At 33.8% G+C, this 21,816-nt stretch overlaps 2 protein-coding genes across 17 annotated transcripts in view; one reads left to right on the forward strand and one right to left on the reverse strand.

Annotated features, from left to right (window-relative positions):
* Positions 1-21,604, reverse strand: part of Glud1 (glutamate dehydrogenase 1) — a 99,890-nt gene extending 78,286 nt beyond the window's left edge. The window contains exon 1 of the mRNA XM_058581066.1: positions 21,549-21,604. The gene's annotated coding sequence lies outside the window, so the exon portion shown is untranslated. The remainder of the gene's footprint in view (positions 1-21,548) is intronic.
* The window catches only part of Shld2 (shieldin complex subunit 2), an 80,891-nt gene that overhangs the window by 41,020 nt on the left and 18,055 nt on the right, over positions 1-21,816 (forward strand). For 13 of the 16 annotated variants that reach the window (XR_006852809.2, XM_046449904.2, XM_046449905.2 and 10 more), the window contains 5 exons: positions 6,092-6,186; positions 6,549-8,090; positions 11,188-11,295; positions 20,792-20,986; positions 21,152-21,286. Coding sequence is in view for 15 of the 16 variants with exons in the window: in XM_046449904.2 (XP_046305860.1) it covers positions 6,554-8,090; positions 11,188-11,295; positions 20,792-20,986; positions 21,152-21,286 (1,975 nt within the window). In the remaining variant the exon portion in view is untranslated. The remainder of the gene's footprint in view (positions 1-6,091; positions 6,187-6,548; positions 8,091-11,187; positions 11,296-20,791; positions 20,987-21,151; positions 21,287-21,816) is intronic. The other 3 variants (XM_058581064.1, XM_058581063.1, XM_058581065.1) reach the window with 2 other exon arrangements.

Genomic DNA, 21,816 nt, shown 5'->3' on the forward strand with positions numbered 1-21,816 from the left:
TCTGTAGTAGCTCATATCATTGCTTTATAATTATCTTTTTAAAGATCCTTTTTTTTGTTGTGCATTCTTAATACTTGGCCATAATGCCTGACAAATAGTGTTGAGTGTTGTGTGAATGATTGTCAGATAAATCACAAAATATTTCTAATTTGGTGGTCTTTTAGGATTAAAAATGTAGAATATTTGAGGAAAGAAGAACTGATAAACAGTTTCAAATGGCAGTAAGAAAAGGTTTGAAAACTGACCTTTATGTTTGACTTTTAGAAAGTCATTGGTTTCTAAGTATTATAGCAAAATTGTTGGGATAAAAGTCAAATTAGGGCTTGAAAAATAAATGAGAAGTGAGAACAAAGAAACCAGATAGAAGTGTTTTTTTTTAATTTTTTAATTAAAAAAATTTTGAAACTAAAGGGAAGAAACCATTGGAGAGGAAACTAAAAATTTAAAAGAGTAGAGTTCTTTATCATTGGCAGCTTTATGAATTTGTTTTGCATATATCTAAGTACTTCCTCCAGTTCATCAGGATAATATATTCCTCTCTTCTTGGTTTCAGTATATATCTTGAACTTGAAGGATTTTGCTGTGCTATTTGGAGCCTCCTAGTGGCAAATCTAATAATGGCATTAATCATAAAAACAAAAAAAATAGATCTCATATATCTGTTACTCCTTATGCAGATTAATCTTTCTATGAGGATTAAATTAAGGTGGGATATGTGATAATTATAGTGATGCTTAGTTCTTTGATTTTCAGTGAGTCAAAACTTCACACCTAAAATTACTATAATTTTGTCTCAATAATAATTCATTATTACAAATTGAAAATTGTAGTATATTTATTTTATCTACTAGTTCCTTAACAGTGGCTATCATTGTTCTCAATTCATACTGAAATGCTAGCTATAGGACCATTGTTATGAAACTGTTGGAGCATTATATTCTGTTGAAAGATGTGAAAGAAAAGCCTGAATTACCAAAAAATTGATATTATGAAAATAATACACATTAATTATCCATGATAGTAAAACTTTTAAAATATAAAACTCTTTTAAAAATCATCCATAAACTTGCTTCTTAGTGTTTTTCTCTGTAGGATTCAAAAAATATTATAAAATATTTCTGAACAATATAATGAATACTTATGTAAACATATATAGTTAAAAAATAAAATGTGATCAGTATAGTTGAAACCTTCTGTGTACCCTAGATCACATCCCTTTTATTCTATCCCAAAGGTAATCACAATCCTACATTGGTTGTTTTAAAAGTCAATATATATATGTGAATAAAAAGAAATATAAACATATGTATGTGTGTGTGTGTGTATGTGTACTTGGGGATTGAACCCAAGGACCCTCTAGTGCCGAGCTACATACCCAGACCTTTTTATTTATTTTTATTTTTATTATTTTTTACTACTGGAGATTTAACCCAGGGATGCTTTACCACTGAGCTACATTTCCAGCCCCTTTTATTTTTTATTTTGAGACAGGGTTTGGCTGAATTACTGAGGCTGGCCTCAAACTTGCAATCCTTCTGCTTTAGTGTCCCAAATAGCTGATATGGTACTGCACCTAGCTATATATTGTATTCTTAGAATTACATTTTATTTATTTACTTTTTTGGTACTATGGATTGAACTCATGGGTGTTAACTACTGAGCCACATCCCCAGCCATTTTTTATTTTTTATTTTGAGACAGGGTCTCACTAATGTGCTTAGAGCTTTGCTCAGTTGCTGAGGCTAGCTTTGAACTTGTGATCCTCCTGTCTCTGCCTCCTGAATTGTTGGGATTACAGGCATGCACCCACTGCACCTGGCTTAAAATTTCATTTTCATTTACGATTATATTTGTAAAATGGATCTGTGTTGACATGTAGCTCTTATTCATTTATTTTTGTTGCCATGTTGTAGTATCTCTGAATATTCCATGTTTTATCCAGTCTCTTCTTCATGGAGTTTAAGTTGTTTTTAATTTATTGTTTGTAGTCTCCCATGATCACTCTTGTACATGTTTTTTTATGTATACATGGGTAAGAATTTGCCAGGGTAGAAACTTGGAAGTACAGTTGTTCTCTTAAATGGTATGTGTGCCCTCAGTTTTACTGTATTTTGCCAAATTATACTTCAAAGCCGTTTGCCAATTAACTCTTCCAACATAAGAGTTTTCCGGGCTGGGGATGTGGCTCAAGCGGTAGCGCGCTCGCCTGGCATGCGTGCGGCCCGGGTTCGATCCTCAGCACCACATACAAACAAATGTTGTGTCCGCCAAAAAGAAACCTAAAAAATAAATATTAAAATTCTCTCTCTCTCTCTCTCTCTCTCTTTAAAAAAAAAAAAGAGTTTTCCAATCTTGGGTATTGTCAGACTATTCAAATTTTTTCTCAATCCTGTGGATGTGAAACAGTGGTTTCTTAAAAACAAACAGATTTGTATTGTAGGATATTTTAACATGTACAAAAATAGATTAGTGCAGTGAATTGTTTTGTGTTTCATCACCCTCATCTCACCAGTTATTGACACATGGCTAGTCTTGTTTTGTCTACACCCTTTGCCCCTCCTCTCTCATGTTATTATGAAGAAATCTGAGATAGAATACTATTCTATCTGAAAAGACTCATCTTCAGCACATACTGCTTTTTAAATGTAGCCACAATAGCCTTATCTCACTATAAACTGACAGTAATTCTTTCATTTATCAAATGTTAGTCAGTGTTTCAGTTTTTCCAATTTTCTTATAATACTTTCACATTTGTTTGTCCAAGTCAGGATCTAAATAAGACCCATGCATTGTAATTGGTCTCAATCTATAGGTTTCCTTCACTCTTTCTTACAGTCTCTATCTTTGTGAGGTTAGTAACCATTAAGGATCATTGCCTAAAAGATCCACTAATTCACAAATGTACAAGAAATTGAGGAGCTGAGACGCAGCTAGCAAAATGATGATAGTATATCATTCTTTCTTTGGTTACTAGCAGGATCTCTATAAAGATAGATTTCTAGCTGGGCATGGAGGCTCAATCCTATTACAGCTACTTGGGAGGTTGAGGCAGGGGGATTACAAGTTCAAGACTGTCCTGGGCAATTTGGTGAGAGACCCTGTGTTAAAATTTAAAAAGGACTGGGGATTTAGCTCGGTGGTAGAGAGTTTGCCTAGCAAGCATGAGGTTATGGATTTGATTCTAAGTATCACTAAATTAAAAAAAAAAAAAAAGATTTCTTTTCATCACATAGTTGGTTATCTTAGGATATTATTAAGATAGGATGAAATTCTTTTTTAAATCTCATTTATCAGCTTTAAAGAAGTCCCTATGACCATTGAGAGAATTTGCTTTAGTTTTCTTTATTTACTCATGGGGATTTAAGCATGTTTGAAATGATCTAACCCATTACACTGTTTTCCTTGTTTATGCTCAATGGGAACTTCTTCAAGTTAATTCTGATTTCTTTTGATATAATCCTAATCATCTTTTATAATTGTTTTTAGGGGGCAGGGCTTCTGGTATGATATATTTTAGGTTCATCTGTAATTTCCTGCCCCAGACCTTGAATCAGCCATTTCTTTAAGGAGACTGAGTCAGATAGCCAGCCTCTGTCTAGCAGTACCAAAATGTCAAACTTCCAGAAAGAAAGCAAGTGTTCAGGATTGACTCTATTGTTTTACATAAATACCATTCTTTCACAGATACCAGCCAGCCAAGGTCACTTTATAAGCAGATTTTTTAAAAGGATGTAGTCTCAGGCCTGCTACTTTACCTTTTATATGTATGGATACCTATTAGATATCTTATGGCAAGGAATAAGTAGAAAATTGGATAAGGAGTCAGGAATTCAAAGGAGAGGTTGTGGACTATTATCCTGTAGAAGCCATTTAAAGCCCTGAGACTGAATGTAGGTAGTGAGTTCAGAGATTCAAGTACTGGGACCTTGTACAAGAAATTGAAGAGCTGAGAAGCAGCTAGCAAAGGAGCAGCTTGCAAAAGCTAGAAAGAGCAATTGGTAAGAGTTTGAGATGGGTCAAGATTCAAGAGGACATGATATCCTTAAAGTCTAATGAAAAGAAGGAGTCAGTGGCCGGGCACAGTGGTACATGCCTGTAATTCCAGCGACTCAGGAGGCTGAGGCAGGAGGATCCGGAGTTCAAAGCCAGCCTCAACAAAAGCAAGGTGCTAAATTCAGCAAGTTCCTGTTTCTAAATAAAATGCAAAAATTGGACTGGGGATATGGCTCAGTGGCTGTGCCCCTGAGTTCAATCCCAGGTTCCGCCCTCCCCCCCCAATTGAGTCAATGTTGCTGATAGGCCAATTAAGCTAAAACTAGAGTTGATAGAGGGCAGTGTGGAGGTCATTGGAGACCTTAAGATAAGCTGTTGTTTCTTTATAGATTTGGACAAAAGCTTGGTGCAGTGGGTTTAGGAATAAACAGGAGCAAAGGGAGTATAGATAATTCTTTCAAAGAATTTGGCTATAGATAGAAATAGAAAACATGGTGTAATAAGTGATGAATAACAGCATGGGGAAAAGTAACAGCATGTTCATGTGTTAATAGAAATGCTTCAGTACAGAGAAAAATCCCTGACGGAGGAGAGCCAGGGAAAATTATTAGAGCCTGAGTAGGAAAGTGGGACCATGTTGGTGTGAGCTGGGTTGGTGGATGTATGTTGGGAATTTGTGAATTGAAATATGTAGCTGTGAGTGGAGGTTGGGAATGAGATGCTGGAGATTATATAAAAATGTATAAAAGAATTATCTTTAAGAGTGAATGGATAGGGAAAGACAGTATTGCTAGATACTGCCTTTAGATTAGTGGTAATAAATTTAAAATGAGATCAGTTTTCAGATGATTGTGTATTTTTTTCTCTAGTTAACTTCTGGCCAGCGTAGGTGATGATGTAGCTGCATAAGTACCTTGGAGATCAAAGTAGTAGAGTTAGAAAAGCATGATAGGAATTGATTATGGTAAACTCTAGAATTTAAGATGATTAAGGAGGGAAATGAAGAAAGAGGCCGTAAACTGTCTGGTAAGATAAGTGCTTTCATTGTATATCCCATTTGGTCAAAGAACTGTTGAAGTTGTACATCTAGAGGGGAAAAAATTGGAAGATAGAGTAGAAAGTTGAAAACAATATTGAAATTAGGAAAGGGTATGCAGTTATTGATAATGGTATTTTGTATGATTATACAAGTAGATGACTGAATAAGGGTGGAATGAAAGTCAACAGAGAAGAGGAAGTCAAGGAACCATGAGATGAGCCAGGATATAGGAAGGATCAAACACACTGATATTGAAATTATGAGCTATGATCAGATTAGGAAGAGGTGCCAATGAGTAAATCTTCAAGAAATATTAAGTGTGACAGGGGTTTATAGCTGCCATTGCTTGGCTTAGACCTCATTTTGCATGTACTTCCACATGGGCTTTTCATGATTTGATGTTTCCTATGTTTTTACAGTGGACCCTATACCCTAACCAAAGTCCTCAGTCCTTCATAAGACTTTCGTAATTTTTGCCCTTTTATAGATCCTATTTCTTGTTTGAAATGCTTGTAGCTACCTTCTATAAGAGCACTCTTCCCTAGTAGATCATTATTTCCCGGTTATAGGTTATAGTATTGCTTACATTATTTTGAAACTACAAACTTATGTTCACTGTTGCCCCTCCAGTTGTTTTTAAACCAGGTCAACAGTTCCCTCATGTTGAGAACCTTTTCTGTCTTTTGCCCGTATATAACACTGTAAAAATGTTTTCAATGAATTCTAGGAATAGATCTATTTAACAAGTGATTATTTAAAGTCAGTTATGAATAAACAAACATTGATATGATTCTTTTATGTTTATCTCAGTAAGAATGATGTTTACTTAGATTTATTTATTTCAAGTTATCACAGTTAATGAAAAAAGTTTAAATGATACTGAGTTTTTCTTTTATCTATATGTTACAAGATAATTATTATTAATTTGATTATGGAAAAGGTAAAAATATAGAAACAATTTCTTATTGATTGTACTAACAGATTGAAGTGAAAATAGAAAATATAGTTACTTTTACATTTTGAAGAAAATCTTACTTTTTTATATTCTCTGCCTGCCAGTTTGTGCCTTCTATTTTGGTTTTGGGAATTGAGTTCACAGTTCAAAGAAGGAGGCTCAAAACTTACTGAGATAATCTATGGAATAAAGAAAACAGGTAATGTAAAAGTGATTGTAATAAGTTAAACAAATGCTACCCCTCCCTTTTACTAACTTGTTATTTAAATGGGGCAAGTTTTTACAAGATGAGAAATGAACATATTTACCTGTATGATGCTAGTTTTATTCTTAATTTTATTTATCTGAAAGAATCTTTAGGTAAAGATTTTTTTGTGACTAAGTTGATTTTTCTTATGATTTCTTGTGTATGTCTCAGTTTTATAATTAAATGGCATATGAAAATAAATCATTATTATTAATTTTTCAGTTTATATTATATTTTATTTTGATACATTATTAAGTTAATATTATATATAAAGTCTATCAAAAATTAATTTGGGTTTTTTTCATTTTTATCAGAAATTATGAGTGGAGGATCTCAAGTCCACATTTTTTGGGGTGCTCCAGCTAGTCCACTGGAAATGACAGTATCACAGAAAACAACTTTAATGTCCACTGCAGACCCCTGGAAAACAATTCAACTTTGGTACAATCAGCATTCTTTGCATCTGAAGGACAAAAACCATGAGCCAAACAATCTAAAAGACTATCAAGTCTCAGAAGCTATTACTGGCCCTCCAGATCTTTTAAGTGGTTGTTGTTTAGTGAATTCTGTGAGTAGATCTGTTCAAGTTAAAGATGATTTTACATACTTTACTTCAGAAACACAGAATATAAAATCCCAGAAGATTTACCCTTCAGGGCTGAGTGATGTAACTAATTCTAATGTGCAAATACACGGATTTAAGGGCACAGTTCAGCATTTACCTGAAGAAAAAAAGAATCAAAAGGTTCAATGTGAAAATAATAAAATTACAGATGAAGAGCCTAAAAATCAATCAAACTTATGTCAAAACTTTCAAACAAATTCCTTTCGGTTAGATCATAAATGTGCAGTTATATTGGATTTGGTTGGTAGTACTAAACAAATTAATACAGATCTTGAAGCTGTAGAAACAAAGTATAAGCCAACAGAACACCATGAAATGCAAAACCAGTGTCTGGACTTCTTTTCCTCTAATGCAGTGGATGAGCCAAGGTCTGATAGAGCAGTTAGGAATGTCTCAAAACTTAAAATATCTACTGACACTGAATTTCTGAGTATAATGATCTCCAGCCAGGTTGCTTTTTTAGCTCAAAGGGAGGATAGAGCTCTGAATTCTATAAATAAAGGGACCATAAGCATGGAAACTGAACCAAAGGCAAGTCATGGGGAAATAAGAATAACTGAAGATAGTTTTATTCAGCCTAATGATGATTTTGCAGAAGGACATGAAAGAGGACAAAATGAAGAAACATATTCCTTAGAACTTTTTAGTCCTATTTGTCCTGAAAAAAAAAGTAGCCACATTCACATAAACCCTGAAAAAGATGTTGAAGAAAATATAGGATCTCAAGAACTTTTCAGTTCTGAAGATAAACTGTCACCAAATGAGATCTGTATTGAGTTGTGTCGCTCAGGAACACAGTGTTCCCAACTAAATACCTTTCACAAAAGTGCTGTTAAAAGAAATTGGAGCTCTGAAGATAAATCAGGCCATTCGAAAGCTCTGTCTAAAGTCCTCCAAGTATCTAAGAAAATGAAGTTGGGTTCTAATGCAAGAGATTCTATCATAGCAATGAGCCAGAGGAATGTGTCTGAATTTAAGGGTATTAAAAAAATATCATTAATAAAAAATTGTGATTCTAAAAGTCAGAAGTATAATTGTTTAGCTATGGTGTTAACTCCAAGTCAGATGAAAGAAATAAACATAAAATCTGGACCCAATTCTGGATCTAAAGTGCCTTTAGCAACAATTATAGTAATTGATCAATCAGAAATTAAGAAGAAAGTTTTTCTGTGGAGAACTGCTGCATTTTGGGCACTTACAGTATTTCTCGGAGATATAATTTTACTCACAGGTGAGGTTATCAAAGTTTAGTGGTGACTTATTTTATAAAGCCATGGTTTTGTGTGTGTTTGTTTTATCCTACTTTAGGTATTTGAGGATTCTTACTTTACCGTTTGCCTCCTGGGGGCCCAGCATGATTGCTGTCTCGTAGCATTGCTTTAGTCTGCTTATGTTGCCCGGTATCATTGCCATTTCTGGGCCTCTGTTCTAAGCTTAGTTCTGCACTGCCATTCTATACATCTTCTTTAAGAAGCTTTCCCTGTTTGCTGCCTCTTATTTATTCACCATGTAAATGTTTAGGTCATATCATTGGGCTCCTTTTCATTTTCTTATAATTTTGTGTACTTAATAGCAGTAGTCTTAGAAATGGTTTATAGAGGAAATGAGAACCTTAGTTAATGTATCTGATGTTCTTCTAGAATTATGAGGGATAATCTAATAAAGAGGGAAAAGGAAGTTTGTAATAAACAAGCTTAGCATAGTCCCATACCACTATTTATATGTTGTTATTGTTGGAGAGTCTGTTTAACTCCTATTCTATCTAACTCAGTGCTGAATACCTCTTGTAATCTGGCTTCCCAGCTGTAGAACTGTTTACAAGGTGAGGGGATTGTAGTATTTTCTTTAGTTATTAATACTTCATTGTAAATGAAAAAAGTTGAATTCTGATTTTCTTGTCTCATTAACCTGTTTAATATGTGCTTATGTTACAGAGCTGATATCCACTTTTGGAATTTAGATGAGTTAGCATTCTGAGTCTCTGGAGAGAGGGCTAGAGTCTGGACGATAGTCATTTTACATAGTCATTTGCCATAGTCATTCACTTTGTGAAATTTCCCGGAGACCTTTTCCTAGTAGATGGAAACTTGACCTTACTATTTCTGTATTTCTCCCCCTAATGTTTTATACAATTGTTAACAACTAGGTTACATTCTATCAAGTGACTTTATTAGATTTTACTTAACTATTTTTCTATTATAGGACATTTAGGTTATATCTGAAGACCTTTTAAAAATATCAGTTTTTTATTCTACATTCTTAGGAAAAATATATCTAGTTTACTGTTTTCTGAATAAGTTTTATTTTGTGTGGAAAAGATGGAAACTTAGAAAAGAATCAGTCTTTTTCCATAGCCCTAATTAAATAGTGGATTATATTTGCATGGACATTTATGAATGCACCCGTTTTAGTCAATAGCATCCAATTGTATATTATTATATCTTTGTCTTGGATAGCTCATACTATCTATTGATATACATCCCCAAACTGAAACATTTTACATAACAGATATGTCCCAGAACATGTTCCTTTTAGTACACAGTAGATGTTTTTGATTACAGTAGAACTAAGAGATGCTATAAATATGGCTTGTCTGTGGGAGACTATTGACTAGAGTTAAAGAAAAGGAGGTAGGCTTAATCTGGGAAATCACAGATTTTAAGGAACAGACTGAAGAAGAGGAGTTAGGAACTAGGACATAGCAGTGAATGGGCAAAATGGAAACCAGGAGGCAAAGGCTGGGCTACCACTCCCCATGTCCCACTATCACCACTAATCTAACATAGGTTTTGCAACCTTAGTTTTCAGAAGTTTTCCAGGAGGAAAATTCCTGGAGAAATTTCTTATGGAATTTCTCATTTGCTACTTTTTTTCTGAAGAGCCAGCAATCTGAGTGTCAAAACATGAAAAGTCTTTTTTGTTGTTCTTGTTGTTTTGCAGTGGTGGGGATTGAACTCAGGGCCTCATATATGCTAGACAAATACTCTACTACTGAGCTACATTTGCAATGCAATGAAAAGTCTTGAAAGCTTTACTAACTCTTCCTGGTTAAGTATTGGGGATTCTCTGAGTGTTCCTTAAGCAAGTCACTTGATCCCATTAATGTTCGTAATAAATCACTTGTCAGCATTGTGGGGCATGGATTGAAAGGAGTACTGGGAACTATTAAGAGAGGAACGTATGATGTAAAGCAGCAGGAGGGTAAAGGCAGTAGCAGGTCCACTAGGCAGAGTCAGCTGGTGGGGGTTTGGGGACAAAGGTGTGAAGGAAGATGCAGGATAACCTCAGGTTTTGGTTTACCTGAAATGGGTAATATGGAAGGAAAGCAGATTTGGACAATGCTGAGTGTGGGAAGCAAGCAAAATCCAGTTGCTAAATCTATCTGGGAATATCCATTAGGCAGTTGTAGATTAAAGAACCTGAAACTAAGGACAGGGTTTAGAATATAAATTTGGAAGTAATCACTTTGAATTTATGCCTCCTTGTTTTTTCTTATTTACCAAATTCTTTTGCTGTTGTTGATATTTTATGCTTCTAACACTTTGTCCATGGATTATATCCTACCTGGTAGTTATCTCTCTCTCTCTCTCTCTCTCTCTCTCTCTCTCTCTCTCTCTCTCTCTCTCCCTTCCTTCCTTCCTTCCTTCCTTCCTTCCTTTCTTTCTTTCTCTGTTCAGAACTTATTATTATAGTTTTTGCTTTGTCTAGAACTATTTCTGTCTGTTGATATGTTTATTTCCACTAATTGATTCTTCTCTCTCTATCCTAGATCAGATAGCCCCTTTTTTCTCAATGAAAAATGTTCTCTACCTCTGAAATATTTCACTTTTTATATTATAGAAGATAATTACCAAGCTATTCAGGGAAAAATAACTAAGTTCTTTAAAATCTGCCTTATATTCAAATATATTCAAAGCAGAAGGGACCATGTACACTGAACATTATTATACTTCTAGACACTACTGCTTTGGAACAACTGCTTTGCTTCCAGATCCTAAAATATTTATTTTTCAATTTATCAGAAATATACATTACAACATTTGCCTTATTTAAATGAAAACCATTAAATATTTCTCTACAGAGCAGTGAGTTTCTATATTGACATAATTTGAATATACAGAGGCAAGTGGTTCTTTTACTTATGTAAAGGCATACCTGCAAGATTTTGGATTTGTCATTTTATCATTTTCTGCCATTAGGCAAGTCATTTAATGTATCTGAACTTTAGTTGCCTGGCGTGTAGGAGTTTTGCATGATATTTTGCTATGATTAGTAAATTTACCAGAATGTGAAGGAATTTATGGCACAGATTTTTTTTCCCTTTTCAGATGTTGTTATTCATGAGGATCAATGGATTGGTGAGATAATACTCCAATCAACATTCACAAGTCAGTTATTAAATCTTGGGAATTATTCATCTGTACAGCCAAAAGAATGTAAGACATTTTAAACATAGTAATTTCTTAGTATTTCAAGTGCAAACAGTCCCCAACTTATGATGCTTCACCTTACAATTTTTTAAAAACTTTATGATGGTACAAAAGTAATACACATATACTTTGGATTTTGAATTTTGATCTTTTCCCTGGCTAGTGATGTGCACTATGATACTCTCTTGAGAAGCCTGGCAGTGCCAACGAGCTGCAGCTCCCATTCTACCCTATCTGATCAGGAGGGGAAACAACTGAGACTGTAGTGTGTGTTGTATTGATCAGCTAGGATAACTGTTAATATATTTTCAACTTGTGGCATTATTAGGGTATAGCTATTCTAAGTTGAGGAGCATTTCTGTATAAACATACTAGGAAAGATTAGAGTTAAAATGGTTGTTTTCTAAACAGTTATTTTTGTTAGAATAAAAATGGAATTTAAAAAATAAACTTGAAATTTTAAATCAAAATTATTTTAAAAAGCATTGTGGCTCATGTTTTACCTTCTTTTCTTTTTTTAAATATATTTTTAGTTGTAGATAGACACAATACCTTTATTTTATTGATTTATTTTTATGCAGTGCTGAGGATCGAACCCAGTGCCTCACACATATTAGGCAAGTTCTCTACCACTGAGCCACAACCACAGCCCTTACCTTCTTATTCTTACTATGGTGGTAGTTTTTCATCATCTAGGAAGTTATAGACCTCTTTGAGAAGCTGTGGGCCCTTTCTGTAGAAAAATGGACTTACATAGGTAGACAAAAAAAATTGTTTACAAATCCTAAGCCACTCCATAGACTTCTGAAGTTCTTCTATGCAATTTCTGAGTGTTTGATTAAGAATGCTTGAGTCAGTCAGCTGTGGCTAGAATCCTTATTTTCAATCTACCATTGCTAGGAAAAACTATTTTCCTTCTCTGATAATTGTTTTCTCCTCTTTAAAATAAGCTGTTGAATGAAGAAAATTGCAGCTATCTTTTTCTCCAGGAAATAAGAAAAGAAAGTAGGGAAACAATATTTGGAATTTAAGAGGCCAGGATTTGAATCCTGACCCTAGTACTTCCAAAGTCTTTTCTTTATCCAAGATATTTAATCCTGCTATCCCTGTCTCCTTAGTTGTGAAGTAGAAACAATATACACATACCTAATAGGGTTGTTGTGAAGATTGAAAGAAAAAATATAAGGTATCAAAACTGCATATAATAACAGTATAGTAAGATCAATGGGAGAAATAGTAAGTTAGCAAAATATAGTAGATAGAATACTGTAATAGTGTAATAGAAAAATAGCTAGGAAAATCTGATTATACCAGAGTTTAACTAGAATAATAGGAAGTTATGGAGGGTAGAGCATAGAATTCCAGCAATTAATTCAGCAATTAGAATACTGATACCACTGTGTTGAGAAAAGGTAAGAGTTCACTGTATTCTTGAGAGTTCTTCAGCAAAAAATTAATAATGACACATTTTCATAAAATAACTAAATCAGTTCTTTATCCAATATGTATGTATTATGTATTGATATTGTTTCAAGCACTATGCTTAACAGTACATTAAGGATACAGCGATGCCTGCCCTCAGGTAGCTTACATTCTTCTGTGGAAGATATACTGAAATAAACAAAAGAGAATTTTATATATATATATATAGTATTTGCAAATAATAGTGGAGAAAACTGATAAAGGACTAAGATATAGAAGAATATCATGGTTGTAGTTGGGAAGTGTTGCTCATGGAGTGGAATTTCAGAGGGTTAGGGAATTACACAATACTTATAGTGGAGATAAAGAGAAATGGATAGATTGGAGATAAATTTGTAGAGAGTTAACCAGATGGTGTGGATTTGGGGATGAGGGAAGAGAAGCAATCTACTAATAAGAGACTTTTGGTTTAAGTCACTTGGTGGCTTGTATTGGCAAAGAATGAAATACAGGTATATGAGTACAATGGAAGGTTCTAATTCAGGCATTTAAAATGGAGATATCTTTGGAGCATCCAAGTAGAAGTATCACATAGGAACTGGATACAAAGTCCAAGACTCAGAGGTTTAAAATTAGGATACAAATTTAAATTATTGGCATATAGATATTCATTTATTTCATTTAAAAACTTTTAATCTTAAAATATTATTTGTGAAATTATAGACTCATGGGGACTACAGAAATAATAAAAATCCCATGAATGCTTCACCCAACTTCTCCCAATGGTGACATATAACTTTAGTATAATATGAACACCAGGAAATCAACAGTGTAGTACTGTTGAACTGGACTAGAGACCTTATTAGTTTTGGCATACACTTGTGTGTGTGTGTGTGTGTGTGTGTGTGTGTGTAGTTCTTTGCAGTTTGAGTCTATGTATAAATTCGTGTTAAAACCACCATAATCCAAGTTACCAAATGGATTTATCACCACAAAGGAACTCCCTCATGTCATCTTATAGTTGCAACCGCCCCCCTCCTTTTTTTTTTTTTTTTTTTTAGTAAAAGGAGAAAAGGTTTATTGCTTTGCTAGTAAGGGAGAAACACCAGGTCTCCTGTTCCAGAGGCTGTGATTTTTGCCCATTAGCAGGAACAAGGCTTTTAAAGAGGTGAATCAAAGGCTACATTCCACATGTTCTCTGTTGGAATTGTAATTCATTTAGTAATTTGGGAGACAGGCATTTCTGAGATCTTCTGGTACCATCCCCAAAGTCTGGATTATTTCCTTCCTATGGTAGGTGTGTACTCAAGGATAGATAAATCTGCCTAAAATGGGGAAGAACTGTAATCCTGTTTCTGTTGAGATTAAGGAGGGAAAGAGATTAGGGAGGAGCAGGGAGAGAAGAAGAGAAAGAAACATGTTCATGCTAAAAATAAGTTGCACTGGCAGAACAAGGGCCATATTGAAAGCATAAAGTGGACCACTATTCCAATTCCTCACTGTCGATTTCTACATTCTATTCCTATGGAAAAATAACCCTCCCCCTTTTAACTCTATTCTCACCAATTTGTCTTCCATCTCAGTGGTTTTGTCATTTTAGAATGTTGTATACATGGAATCATGTTGCATGTAATCTTTTGAGACTGGCATTTCTCACTAAATATAATGCCCTGAGATCTGTACCATATTGTTGCATATATCTCTAGTTACTTCTTTAAAAAAAAAACAAAAACATTTTCAGTTGTAGATGGGCACAATACCTTTATTTATTTATTTTTCATGTGCCTCATACATGCTAGGTAAGTGCTTCAGCACTGAGCTAAAACCCAGCCCCTAGTTACTTCTTTTTTAGTGTTGAATAGTATTCCATTATATGGATCTACCAGCATTTGCTTAATCTGTTGAAGAACATTTGAGTTGTTTCCCAATGTGGGATATTAAGAATAAGCAAATATGAAATCTGAGTACAGGTTTTTCCTGTGAATATAAAATTTTACATCTCTGGCATAAATGTCAAAAGGTGTAGTTGCTGGGTTGTATTGCAAGTATATATTTAGTTTTATAAGAAACTACCAAACTCTTCCACTGTGACTGTTCCATTTAAAATTCTTAACATGGCCAGAGGATGTAGCTCAGTGGTAGAGCACTTGTCTAACATGTGTAAGGCCCTGGGTTCAACTTAAGTATTGCAAAAATAAATAAGTAAATGAATAAGTAAGCCAGGTGTGATGGCATGTACCTATAGGCCCAGCTTCAAGAAATCAAGGCAGGAATATTGCTAGTTGGAAGCTAGCCTCCGCAATGTAGTAAAATCCCATCAAAATAAAACTTTAACCAGTAATATATCTTCCAGTTTCTCTACATCCTAGTCAGTATTTGGTGTTATCCTATTTTTTATTTTAGCTATTCTGGTAGATGTGCAGTAATATCTCATCATAGGATTAGTTTGTATTTCCTTGGTAGTATAGGACAGATCTAATGTATAAACTATAATTAAGGAGATAAAAAATCTAAACAACATAGTGCAAAGATTTGATCATTTAGATATTAATCAAACTCTACACTAGTAATACATATTCTTTTGTACCCCCAATACATTCAGAAAAATTGATTCTATACTTTAGCTCACAAAGAAAATACTAGTGACTTCCATAAAGTATAACAAAAGTGTTAAAAGGAGTATAACAAAAATGCCTATCCAAGTGCTATAAAACTAGAACTTATTAATAAAACAAGATTGTTTATTTGCAAGTTTTAAAACTTTTTAAACAAATTCTGGATGAAAGGGTAATACAAACTGATACAACATTTAAAAAATAACAATGAAAACATGATATATTAGAATCTATGAAATACATTTAAAGCAGATATAAGAGAAAAATTTGTTAGGTAAACACTTTTAAGTAAAAATGAAAGAATAAAAATAGTTAAATCCTAAGCTCAGAAAACTTGCCAAAGAACAACCAAGTCATCCAAAGAAACCATAAGAAATAAAATGGTGAGGATAAAAGCAGGAATTTATGAGAATGAGAATTGATAAACAATAAATGTAATTAATAAATTAGAATTCTACTTTAAAAATAACAGATAAACTAACTACCTTATGTGATTAAGAAAAGAGAGGGCTGGGACTTTAGCTCAGTTGGTAGAGTGCTTGCCTTGCATACACAAGGCCCTGAGTTCAATCCCTAGCACCACAAAAAAATAAAAATAACAATAACGTGCTCTTTCAGGCTGGGGTTGTGGCTCAGTGGTAAAGCACTTGCCTAGCATGTGTGAGGCACAGGGTTTGATCCCTGGCACCACATAAAAATAGACAAATAAAATAAAGGTATTGTATCCATCTACAACTAAAAAAATATTTTTAAAAGGTCTGGCTTTAAACTTGAGATCCTCCTGCCTCAGCCTCCCAAGATGCTAGGATTACAAGTGGGGGCCACCTCGCGGCCTTGAAGAAGGCTTTAACAAAATTCAATACCCTTTGAAGAAAACACTCCAGGAAACAGGTATTAAAGGATACTTTCTCCTTCAGTATCAATAAGTATCAATGTAACATTTTAATACAATATCACATTAATAAATTAGATATACTGTTTCAAATTCCAATGTCTTATTTAAAGAAAAAATGCTGGAGGGCTGCATGTAGTGGCACATGCCTGTAATCCCCAGATTTGGGAGGCTGAGGCAGTAGGAGTGCAAGTGCAAGCTCAAGGCCAGCCTCAACAATTTAGTGAGCTCCTTAGCAATTTATTTAAATAAGTTGCACTGGCAACTTATTTAAATAATTGGGGATATATTGCTCAGTGGTAAGGTGCTCCCACATTCAATCTTCAGTTCCAGTAAACAAACAAACAGATAAATAAATAAATACTAGAGGAATTTTTGCTAACATTAGGAACTAGATAAAGATGTCCACTATCTGTGCAACTGTGCATTTTATACTAAAGTTATTATTCATAGCAGTTAGACAAGATGAGGCATCTGAATGGGTGAAGAAGAATGCACAATATCTCTATTTATAAATGCTTTGATAACCTAACTAGAAGTCTCTAGGGAATGAAAAAACAATTAATTCAAACAGTAAAAGAATTCAATGATACAGCAGGACACAAATTAATGTTGAAAAGATCAGTGTGTTTAAAACACTATTGGCAGAATGATAGGGAAAAACTCATTTACGATAGTAATCAAGAAGATATTTCAGAATAAATTTAACAAGTAATGTACCAGACCTATATGAGGATGAATTTTAGACACTCCAAAAAGAAATGAATACATGGGTAAATGGAAAGATCTTCCTTTTCTTGGGTAGGATAATTCAACATCGTTATGTCATTTCTCCCTAAGTTAATGTATAAATTGAATGAGGTTCCAATACCAACAAGTACTATTATGGCATATAAAAATTGATAATAAAATTCATATGGAAAAACAAATATGCAAATGTAGCTAGGAAAACACTGAAAAGGGAAAACTGTGAGGGGAGACAGTATTACCAGACATTGAAATATTAAAACCTCTATGATTAAAACAGTGAGTTACTGGTATGTGAATAAAGTAGACTAGTAGAAAAGAATAGGAAGATCAGAATTAGACCCACATCCATGAAGCAATTTAGTATGTCAGAGGTCATATCTGAAATCATTGACATAAAGGGTAACTTTTTAATAGTGTTGAGGCAACTGGGTAACCATTTGGCAAAAAATAAAATTAGGAACATGTCATAACAAACAGAATAACAAATACCAAACAGATTGAGAAGCTAAATGTAAAAAATAAAATCATCTACTAGAAGGAAACATGGTTGAATCTCTTAATCTTGGTATAGGGAAAGACTTTCTTAATATTATTCAAAATCCAGACACAGTAAGGCAAGACTGATGAATTGGACTACAGAGAAATAAACCTTTTCATGACCAAAAGCATTGCAAAGAAAGCCAAAACACAACTGGCAAACTTGAAGAAAATATTTGCAACATTACTCTAAACAAAAGGCTAATATCTCATTATATAAAGAACTTTAAAAAATTGAGTGACAAAGGAACTGAGAGGAAATGAGAAAACAGGGAAAAGAAATGAATGGCATTTTTCAAAAAATAATTTAGAAATGGCCCTCAAACATAATTCACTCAGTTTTAATTAAAGACATTAAAATTAAAACTTTAGGGAGATATAATTTCTCAATTATTAGTAAAATTTTAAAAATATGGCAACATATTCTTTTGATGAGGCTGTGGGTATACAGATATTCTCACACATTGGTGGTGGGAACAAAAATTGTTAGACCCTTCTGGAGAATATTTGGCAGTGCCTAATGAAATTACATATGCACTTTGCTTTCAAAGTAGCAGTCCTACTTCTAGGAATCTTCCCTGGAGATATACTTCCAATAATATGAAAATTACATATCCACAAGTTTATTCATTGCAGTAGTTTATAATTGCAAAACATTGTTAAAAATCTAAATGCTTATACTTAGGAAGATGATTATGTAATGTAGTCACACAGTGGAATACTATGCAGCTGTAAAAAAGAATGAAAAAGATATGAGTCATTTCCAGGATATACTGTTACATGCAAAACACAGAGCCCCCCAAAGTATATGTACTTTTCTTCCCTAACGGCCCAGAGAATTACAAGAGCTCATTATTGACAAAGTCAGAATTTTAACCCAGCTTTTCTGAGTCCGGATGTGCTGGAAATACTGTGGAAGAATTCGGTCTGGTTAATAATTTGGAGCTATGGAAGTTTGAAGTTGGGTGGTGTTGTAATCTAATTGACTTCTTGCTATTGTTCCCCTCATTCATTTTTCATGCTGTCCTTTTTCTTACATATATTATCTTTGTAAGTGAGATCAGCATTATTCCATAGAATTCATTTGGGAATTGAGTAATCCTAGTTAGGGTATGTTTCTTTTTATCATATTCTAAAACTTTTCAAACATTTATTCTAATCCATCAACTCAGCTGGCTAGAAATCTTTTCTTTACTCTCCCCTTAAATTTAACATGTCATTGCATTGCAAATAAGACAATAATATGCATTGATATTAGCAGTATTAAATCACATATATTATCATGTTACAGTATAATTTTTTTTTTAATATCTGGGTTCTTTTTAAACTTTATTTTGTTTATTTATCTTTATGTAGTGCTGAGGATCGAACCCAGTGCCTCACATGTGTGAGGCAAGTGCTCTGCTACCGAGTCATAACCCCACTTACAGTACAATTATTGAAGATAACTTGAATATCATGTATACCATCATTACTTTAAAATTACAGTAGTAGATAATCTGCTGTATATTGTTATGCAGGAAGACTATTATAATAAATATTATTTAGATAGGACTTCGAATGCTTCATCAGACTATCAAAAGCATCTATAGATTTATAACTCCTTCTATTTATCTTGAAATATAAAGCAACTCTTGACCTAAAAACTCTTAGACATTTTCCTAAAACCCTGCTCAAGTATTCCCTCATTAAAGCCTCTCCCAGCTTTCCCAGGGAGTTCTTTTTCTCTGTGCTCTTAGGAATGCTTACCTACATGCCTTACATCATGTGGCCAGTGTTTGTTGTTGTCCATCTGTAGGTCAATGACTCCTTCAGTGTTGAGATTGTGACATGGTTTGTTTCTGTATTTTTAGTACCTGATATAGTGCTTGGCCCTTAGTAGATAATCTACTGAAGAGTGAGTGAATAATGAGGGTTTATCTAGCTGACGGAGTATACAATGATGAGCAAATTAATAGAAGAAAAGAGGAATCATAAATCAGCTTATAAATTCTGCTTTCTAAAAAATAACAAGTACATTTTTTGCCAGTATCTTATGGTTTGTCAGTAATCAAGCAAGCATTTTCCTTCAGGGAAATTAAAATTTAGACATCAAAATTCATCAATCTGTGAACTCTAGATGGGGTAAAGGGGAGGGAGGGGAAGGGAGGAGTCTGGGGGAAGGAAAGACGGTGGAATGAGTCATGAATGGTGTGACTTTATGTACAACCAGAGATATGAAAAATTGTGCTTTATATGTGTTATATGAATTGTAATGCATTCTGTTAGCATATAGAACAAGTTAAAATTTAAAAAATTTATCAATCTGTATATTTCAAAATCATATATTTTACTGTATGTAAAGTATGCCTCAAAAATGAGAAAAAATTGAGACAAGATAGTAATTTAAATATGACTGAAGAATTAAATAACCAGTCTTACAATTGAGCATTATTGCAATGTGGCACATGTTTAAATGCCAAATGAGAGTTAGAGAGAAAAAAAAATCTTGAATTTAGAGGAGGAAAAGTCCCTGTGAGCCTGAAGTGGTTGTTAAAATATGTGGTATTTAGATGGTGAAAGAACATGAAAGCATTGAAGTCTAATCAAAGTGAGAGCATTACAGCTGCTCATCATCAGCTGCATAAACATGGGAAAAGGAAGGGCGTGTTCAGGGAGAGAACCAGTTAGGTGTCTTGTAGATTATTTCCAATGGGAAGTGCTAAGGGGCTTGTAGAGGAATGGCAGTGGTCAGGATAGATGGGAAAGACAAGTCATGCTCAAGGGATTGGGAAACCAATGAATATTATCACACTGGTGGAGGAGTCAAAAAATGATGGGAGTTTTAAGCTTGGCTAATTAGTATAAAAATGATATTTTTATTTATTTTTTTTTTTTTAGAATTTTAATATTTATTTTTTAGTTTTTGGCAGACACAACATCTTTGTTTGTATGTGGTGCTGAGGATCGAACCCGGGCCGCACGCATGCCAGGCAAGCGCGCTACTGCTTGAGCCACATCCCCAGCCCCAAAAATGATATTTTTAACCAAATAGAGAAGAAGGGGAAAAGAGCAGACTTTTTTTTGATATAGTAAATAATTCTGTTTCCATTGCTGAAAAATATCAACTGTTGTTTTTGCATTTAAGCTGATTTAAGAATATGTTTATGTACAAATTAAGTCAGGTTTTATGTCTAATCACACTTTATAACATAAAATTTAGTTCTAAGAAAATATTATGCATTATCAAGAAAACATGATGTTGCCATTCTTTGTCCATTGTTTGTATGTTTTTTTCCTTCCTTAGATTCCAATATAGTTAGTGATGTTGCACTTCAGGATTTACTGGCATATGTGTCCTCAAAACATTTTTATCTTGAAGATCTTCCACAGAGGCAGCCTCAGAAAGTGAACAGTATAGAGTTTGTAGAATTGGAGCGACTACAACCTGATAGATTAGTCCATGCAGTACTAAGAGTTGTGGATATCACTATACTGACAGGTAAACATTTGGAGTGACTCTTTGATTTTAGATTATAAAAAGATTAAGATACAAGACCATCTTAGTTTATCATCTAGTTATCACTATTTATTTGTCATGAGATATTATAATGTCACCTGTGCTAAAACTAAGCCCAATCCACATTTTCTTCTTTTCCTTTTCCAGAATCATTATACACTTACAGAGGACAGAAGCAAAGGAAAGTTATGTTAACAGTGGAACAGGCCCAAGGTCAACACTATGTGCTTGTATTATGGGGTCTTGGAGCAGCCTGGTACCCTCAACTTCAAAGGAAAAAAGGTAAATACACCAAAAAAGCATTTAACCTATTTATATTTTGGTAAATGATTAATGCTTATGAGCCTAAGATGAAGAGAATCTGTAGACATTAGTTAACATTTGAAATATAAATGATGATTGAATAATATTCTGAAAATTTCTTATAATTTTGTACCTCTTAGCAATTAAGTAATTATTATCTACAATTATCTAAATAGTTAGTATCTATAATTAATGCTGGCAAAATAAAGGCTTATATTTATCTCCAGGTATACTACTTTACCTTTCTTAGTGAAGATCTTATCCCCTTCAGATAATGTTCTTGAAAAATTTAAGTCTGAAGAAGCTTCTGCAGTTTTTTTTTTCCTGCCAAAGTGCTCTGATAAATAAACTTCTCTTTGGTTAGAAGGCAGATGTTAGGGCAGTTATATTAACTCTTTGAAGTCACAGTTATTGTTCAATAAATTACCATATTTCAGGGTTTTATTCCAGTTCTTTTAAAACTGGAGTCATAATAGAATGATCATTTTAAAAAGATGACTTGATGTTAC

Source organism: Marmota monax, unplaced genomic scaffold (genome assembly GCF_021218885.2).
Source record: "Marmota monax isolate L192 unplaced genomic scaffold, Marmota_monax_Labrador192_F-V1.1 WCK01_AAM20220418_F8-fsc00004, whole genome shotgun sequence".
In the NCBI taxonomy this organism is placed as follows: domain Eukaryota; kingdom Metazoa; phylum Chordata; class Mammalia; order Rodentia; family Sciuridae; genus Marmota; species Marmota monax.